General features: G+C 37.7%; 1 protein-coding gene across 1 annotated transcript; it reads right to left on the reverse strand.

The window, feature by feature from the left end:
- Positions 1 to 849: 849 nt before the first annotated feature.
- LOC125185492 (ankyrin repeat-containing protein At5g02620-like) lies at positions 850 to 3,026 on the reverse strand. The gene is made up of 2 exons (XM_048082021.1): positions 1,991 to 3,026; positions 850 to 1,740 (listed from the first exon to the last, which is right to left on the reverse strand). Exons 1-2 carry the CDS (start codon positions 2,759 to 2,761, stop codon positions 880 to 882), a joined length of 1,632 nt encoding a protein of 543 aa, XP_047937978.1. The 5' UTR covers positions 2,762 to 3,026; the 3' UTR covers positions 850 to 879.
- Positions 3,027 to 7,950: the final 4,924 nt, after the last annotated feature.

The following is a 7,950-nucleotide window of genomic DNA, read 5'->3' on the forward strand; positions in this document are numbered from 1 at the left end:
CATGCGCGAGAGAAAGAAGAGAGCGTCGAGGAGCAACGAATTATTCCAATTTCTGCCGATTTCTAACGATTTTCTTTATATTCGGTAACATTTCTTCAATCTTTTGGTATTCCTCCTTTATTCGTTATTTATTGCATATTTTGTGTAGGTTTTTTCCAATTTTGTAAATTATGATTTTGATGAAATTGTTCAATTTAGTCCGATTATTTATTGTTTTGTTAATTGTAATGTGTTTTTATTGGTGATATGCAAGCAATATTGATACAATATGTTTGTGATATTCAGCCAATTATTAAAGTTGTGATAATTATTAGTTTATCATATTCATCCTAGTTATTGAAGTTGTGATGGAAGTTGAAAATTCTAATTGCTAGCAAATTATTTCGATAAATTTAATGAGTGTGCTACACACTAAGTCAAAAAGGAACAAAAACCACTTGTGAATCGCTAACCCCTAATTAAAGATTGATATAAATCTGATTGAAAGTCATTGTAAATCGCTAACCTCTAATTGGAGATTGATTAAACGTAATCCCTGTGTTTTACATAAAGCGAAGCTTTTTTTTTTATCACGAGATTTTATGTAATATAGTTCTGTGAATTAAGTAGAAAGATAATTAGTCCGAAAAAGAATAAAATAAAAGAGTCACCTTATTTAACCGATCCTTTTCAACCCTTGGAATGGACCCACTGTCTCACGTTAAATGATTTGGGGTCAAACTATTTTGGTTAGGAATTCAATATTTACAAATACCATGTAAAAAATACAATTAGGAATATTTATCTTTTTAATGCATCAATTATAAAGATTGACAACATATAGTGTTGTTTTTTCATTTTATTCCGCACAGAAAATGTAAATTCAGAATGATGATCAAATCAAATTGCATACATTTTATCGAATTCGGCATCGGCAAGCTCTCCATCGGAGGGCAGCACGGAGAGAGTTCCCGATCTGGACCTACTTGCTAGAGCCATTTTTCTGACCATCCTTTTGTTCTTGCTCTCAATCCTATGCATCACCACCCAGTAACACATTGTCCCCAACGTCGTGGCCATGATCGTCGTCCCGACTATTGTCACCAACACCGCCAGCCATCTCTCCCTGTCCCCGACCACCACGAACGACAGCGCCAAGTACGCCACCGACACCATCACGCACGCCACCCACATGAGCTTGTTTATGATCGCCATCATCTGCTTCTTTGCCTTGCTCTCTATCACCACCACCGATGTCTGCACCACCACCACTGCCAATGATATGAACAGCGCGATTGAGTCGACCACGAAGAACACCAGGAATGCCACCCTGGGCGCGATGTTGGCCTCCCCGAGAGAAAGCCCTGGCGGGATGTCGTTCGGGTCGTCCACGTACTGCCCTGGCACCGTGAAGATGGCCGCGAATGCCACCGTGGCGATCAGCACCGCCACCACCGTTGTTGAGTTGATTGCGTTGTTCAGCCCCTCTACGTGCATCTTGTTCAGGCGTTTCGCGATTCCCTGCACTCGCTTCCGCGTCTGCCTTGTGTGCTCTAGCTGGTTGTGCACCTCGTGCTTTATGTCGCTCACTGTCTTCTTCAGCTCTGACGCCTGTGGGTTTATGGCCCGCGCACTTAGCACCCCGTGTCCCTGCAGCAGTGACGTGATCTCCTTCTTCTCTGCTGCGTCCAGTGCTGTCTCGTTGGACCGGTTCACCACTTTCGTGTCCGTCTCCTTATGGCTCAGCAAAAACTTGACGATCTGGTGTAGTGAAATAAAAACATCATTGTCTCTACTCTATTCTTTCTTCATTTAACTCACGAAAATTGCAGGTACATATATAATAATCCATCCGTATCAATTCTAAGTGGCACGTTTTCCTCTTTGAAACAGAAACATCCCATGTCTAATTCAATCTCTATTGTACTTTATTATTTAAAAAACACTGTATAAAATCATATGTCGAATAAACAATGTTCCACTTAGAATGGGATGACTGACAGGACAATACCTGGTCCCTGCCCTTGCGGGCAGCGATGTGCAGGGGCGTGTTGCCCTTACTATCAACCATGTTAATGGTGGAGGCGTCGGCCCTGGTGAGCAACGCCACAACATCTAGGTTTTGGCCCTTGGCAGCCATGTGGAGCGCGGTCTGGCCCTTCTTATCCGTGCGTGTGGTGATCCTGGGCTCCTTACTAAGAAGGGCCTCGACTACTTGAACGTGCCCGTTTCTAGCCGCAGAGTGCAATGCCGTTTTCCCATTACTCTTAGCTATAGTAGCGAGGCTGCACTCCGATTCCAAGAAATAATTGACCACCTCAATCCGGCCCTGCGTGGCCGCGGTGTGCAGCGCTGTGGTGTTGGCTATGTCGACCGTCATAGACAGCTCCGGATACGCCTCCATGAGCACCTTCACGACCTCTAAATCGCCCTGTTTGGCGGCAATATGGAGGGCGTCGAAACCGTTCTTGGCCTTGATTCCGGCCGCGGCGAGATCGTAGAACTGAATCAACTCCCTGACGAGCTCGTGGTAGCCGTACTCAGCGGCCACGTACAAGGCCGTCTCGCCCGCCCAATTCTCCTTGGATAAAACCTCAATCAGATCTTCCTCGGCAATGTCCTCGATCATATCTTGTATTGCCATCACATTCCCCGCTCGCGCGGCCGAGTGAAGCGCCGAGTCGTCGCGCTTCCCCGTCAGCTGCTTCGTCATCTTCTTCCTCGGAGTCTGCCCCACCGGTGATGATATGTACGGAGTCTGCCCTGCCGATGAACTCTCCATTTTCACTATTCAAACCACCGATAATCAACATTTCCACATCAAATTCAATCATTTTCATCAAAATATATTTTGACATAGATCTGGAGATACATGATTGGATATGATTTGTACCTAGGCTGGGCTAATGTACAAATCAATTTCTTGTTGGATTCAAAATGAAAACAAATCAGATGTTTTCACAATATCTATGAGATTGTGCAGGTGTAAATCTGGACTGAATCCAATACAGAGCTCTCAAATAAAATTGAAGAAAGAAAAACAGAGATTAACGATAAAAGGTGGCTGAAAAGTGACGTGATGTGGGAATTTAATTTAAAATCTCTTTTCTGAACAAATTGTTTATGTAAAGAAAGATCTGAAAATAACATACACAATACAGAGTCCTAGTTTCGTGCCTGATAAATTTGAAAGCGTTAATAAATGTTTATTAGATGAAAATTATTAATGAATACTCACTCCGTCCGCAAATAAGAATTCCGTTTTTCTATTTTGGTGCGTCTGCGAATAGGAGTCCCGGATTCACTATTACTATAAATGGTAAAGAGGTCTCACTTTCTACTGACTCATTACACTCACATATCATTTAAAATTAGAGTAAAGACCCATTTTGGTCCTTAACATATTGTGAATTTACGATTTTGATCCAAAACATATCTTTTGAGTTATTTGGTCCTCACAAATATAAACGGATCACATTTGGTTCAAATTTGACGGAACTGTTAAGATTTAACAGTCAATGGATTTTAATTACATTTTGACCGGATTAAGTTAATAAATATGTTTTATTAAAGTCTAATATCTAATTAACCCAAATCTAAAATTCTATCAAATGAACTGACGCGCGACCATCGGAGTAAAACTCAACAACCTCCGGAACTCTCCTGACCTTCGCCAACGCCGCCTTCGATTTACCCTCCTTCGGAGGTGGTGGTGGAAGAGGAGGAGGAGGTGCAACCACCTTAGATTTTGCCGGAGGCGGTGGCGGAGGAGGAGGCATCGCGGTACCCCCTTCGGAGGTGGTGGTCGAGGAGGAGATGCAGCCACCTTGGATTTCGCCGGAGGCGGTGGCGGAATGTTGGAAATCTCCGCCAATGCGCGGTCAGCTGAATCAGAAAGAGAGGCGGAACCCACGGCGCACGGGATCGAATCGCGATCAACGCTTCAGAAGTTCTGGGAATCTCCTCGAAATCGAAGCGGGAACTCCAAGGCCGCTTGGCGTTCTCCGCCGCGCCTCCAAGGTCTTCCTTCTTCACGCTCGCGACGGAATCGCAGAAATTCGAGGCAATGTTACTCTGCGAGACGCATTTTCGCAAAACCTTGGCCGTAAAATTGAATTTGTTGTAGTTATTGGTGACATCGGCGAGCTTCGGCGTAGAAGACGAAGAAGAAGATGGCGTCGTTTCCTCGTGCTCGGCGACCGCCCGTTTAATGTTAAATCATTTTATGTTTAATTTATTTTTGTAATAATTACTCCCTCCGTCCCACATTAAGAGTCACTTATTGCCATAAAAGTCTGTCACAGTTTAAGAGTTACATTTAGAATTTTCCATATTTGGTCATACAATTTTATTCCATTGTTCATCAAAATTACATCAAAATGTCATTATCTACATTAAAATAAACCAATAAACATCTTTTAAATCCAAAAAGTCAAAAGGGACTCACCTTCAACCAACTCATTTCATTTATTACACACTCTACCATCTCACTTCATTTATTACGCACTCCACCATCTCAATTCATTTATTACACACTTCAACTCTTTTTTAAAACCCAAGTCATAACAATAAGTGACTCCTAATCCGGGACGGAGGGAGTATTATTTACTTAAAATTTGTAATTTTTTAGGTTTGAGTTAATTAGATATTAGACATTAATAAAGCATATTTATTAACTTAATCCAGTCAAAATGTAATTAAAATCCGTTGACTGTTAAATTTTAACAGTTCCGTCAAACTCGGACCAAATGTGACCTATTTTAATTTGTGAGGGACCGAATAATTCAAAAGATAATGTTTTGGACCAAAATCATAAAATCGCAATATGTTAAGGACCAAAATGGGACTTTAGTCTTAAAATCAATATATACAACTGATATTCATATTCCACCAACTTTTCTTAATATTTCTTAAAACTCGTGCTAGAAAAAAATGAGACTCCTATTCATGGACTGAGGAAGTATTTGTATTGAAACAGTAGTGGAAAAATGAAAGGAGAGTGCCGAAGAACAGCAACTAAGAAGTAATAGCATGAGATAGATGAGTTTCTTTCTTGATTAATTTGGTAGGTTTATTCCTTATTCTTAGTCTCCCCGTCTTGTTCAAGATGGTGATATTATTGAATTATACGAGATTTAGTTAGAGTAGTTGAATATGTAAAATAGAGAGAGAGAAAAGAGTTATTGCATATTTAGTGGAAAAAAAGAAAGAGATGTATTTACAAATAAAGTAAGTGAATATCTTTGTTGGAACAAATTAAAATGGAAAGGTGAACTTCTTGAATGAGACGAAGAGAGTATAAAGAGAAATGATATTCTACATACCTCATGCAAGCACCACCCTCGACCGACACACTTTTAGCGTTAGTTGTTTTGTTTTATATATTATTTTGTTTCATTCTAATACATTAAAAAATATTAATAATATTTTTTAATTTTATAAAATTCATAAAAATCAAAGCTCAATTTGTTCGTTTTCTCTATATCTTCAAATAAATGAATAAAATAATAAAACAATCTTTGACTTTTATGAACTTTATAAAATTAAATACTAAGTAATGTTTTTTTAATGTATTAGAATCAAATAAAATATATAAAACAAAACAAACAACGTTAAAAGTGCGTCGAACGAGGAAGGAGCTCACATAAAATATACTCCTTTCGTTCCAAGATAAAGCGAGTTATATTACTTTTTGGGATGTTCCACTATAAGTGAGTCATTTCCCTTTTAAGCAAAAAAACTTCCCTCTTACTTTATTCTTCACCTATTTTTCTCTTTCTTTACTTCTCTACTTTCTCCTTTCTCATATTTTACTCTCTCTATTTTAACTCTATAAATAACAATTCCTTGAATCTTTGTGTCCAAAATAAATGTTTGACTTTCTTAGGAGAGAGGGAGTATAACGTATCATTTCCCGAGTAAATAATATAAAGAATAAATCCAGTTGCAAAAAAATTATGCACATACACCGAAACACAAATTTATCACATAATCAATAGTTTATTCAATGAATAAATGATTAAATTTGCAGACAAGCGCTCAGATCTACAAAATCAAGCTCACAAATCCATGGTCCCATCCCTTACCGGTGACGAGGCACTCAAGTCAGGCGAAGAATTACCAGAGTTTTTCAACAAAGATTGAAAAGCATGAAGTGAGTAAACCCCAAAATCAACACCTCTAAGCCAAAGGGTACTAATGGAAAAAGCCTCACTTTCATCGCATATTGTTTAAATCAAGTAGCGTATCCCACCAATTTTGTTGGATACTACATCCGTCCCAAAATAGGAGTCATATTTAGTGTGTGCACAAGTTTCAAGAAAATGTAAAGAATGATGGATTAAAAAAATCAGTGAAATATGATGCTCATTTTTTTATATTGATTTTATAATAAAATACGAGTAAAATGAGCAGTGAAATGTGCGACCTACTTAAATGAAATGATAAAATGTGACTCTTATTGTTGACGTATATCCGCCTAGAATAGTGGATTTTCAAGAAATGTACCTTGGGCCTCAGGTGAAATGCGGGCAAACAAGAATGCATAAATTGCATATCAAACATATGAGTCATATTTAGTTATGACACGAGTTTTAAGAAATAAAAAGTAAAATGTGTTGAATAAGTTAATAGAATATGAGGCTCACTTTATATATATTAGCTTTATAACAAAATGTGAGTGAAATAAATTAGCAGGATGTGAGACCTACTTAACATTTATGGTAAAAGTGAAATAAGACTCTTATTATGGGATAGACCGAAATGACAAATCAAGACTCTTATTGTGGGACGGAGGGAATATTATTCACATTATGTTTTATTATTATTTGCAATTTCAATTAAATATGACATTACAAAAATATGTGTATATATATATATATTTATTTTTTTTGGTAATTACCAAGGATTTCCACCGGCTGGCCCAGTGACTAATCCCTGTGCTGATTTATAGGCACCCCAATGGGTGGGACAGCTGGCCTAAGGATTTAAAGCTGGCTCGGTGACATTACGAAAATATTAATTCATCATGAATATAAACTAAAATTACATCTTTTAAAAATGAAAATTATAAGTACTCCCTCCGTTCCATAGTAATAGAGACATTTCATTTTGCGCACTCGTTTTCCAAAAATAATTATAAATAGTTAAAGTGGAGAAAAAGTAAAGTAAGAGAGAGAGAGAATTTTATAGATAAGATCATAAGACTCTTCTCTATCTTATTCTTTCTTTTTCTTTACTTTTTCTCTACTTCAACTATGTATAATATTTTTTCAAAATGAGTGCGCAAAATGTAATGTCTCTGTTACTATGGAACGGATGGAGTATTTGAAAACATGGTAAACTACTATCCAGGTAATTGGGCGGAGAACTTAGCACTAAACATTTTGTATTGCTCGAGCTACTCCTCGCTGAGGTCATGGTCGTGGAGTACAAACCAATAAGTCAATTACATTAGCTTGTTTCATTTGTTCAAACATTACCCTGTGATATAGGAGTCATATTTGACGTGGGTGCGAATTTTAAGAAAGGTTAAGAATAGTGAATTGGAATAGTTAATGGAATATGAAGTTCACTTTTTTTATATTAGTTTTATAGTAGAATGTGAGTGAATTGCGTTAGTGTGAGACGTACTTACCATTTATGATAAAATGAAATGTGACTTTTATTGTAAGACAGACCGACCAATGATAAAAATGACTATTATTGTGAGACGAAAGAGATAGTATATATGGAGAATACGTCAGGAAACAAAGCTAGGCTTATAGAAGGAATATATAATTGGATTGATTAAAGGTTTGATGACTAAGCATATCATATAAAAATTTCATTCACAAAATTAGTTCAAGCTATAGTCATCTTCTCTGGTGAAGAACTAGTGCACATATTTCTTATCAAAAGAGATAGAATTGCAAAAATCCTTGCCACCAAGATAAATATTCAACAACAGTATACATTATTATCAATCTTGAA

This window comes from Salvia hispanica, chromosome 4, assembly GCF_023119035.1.
Source record: "Salvia hispanica cultivar TCC Black 2014 chromosome 4, UniMelb_Shisp_WGS_1.0, whole genome shotgun sequence".
In the NCBI taxonomy this organism is placed as follows: domain Eukaryota; kingdom Viridiplantae; phylum Streptophyta; class Magnoliopsida; order Lamiales; family Lamiaceae; genus Salvia; species Salvia hispanica.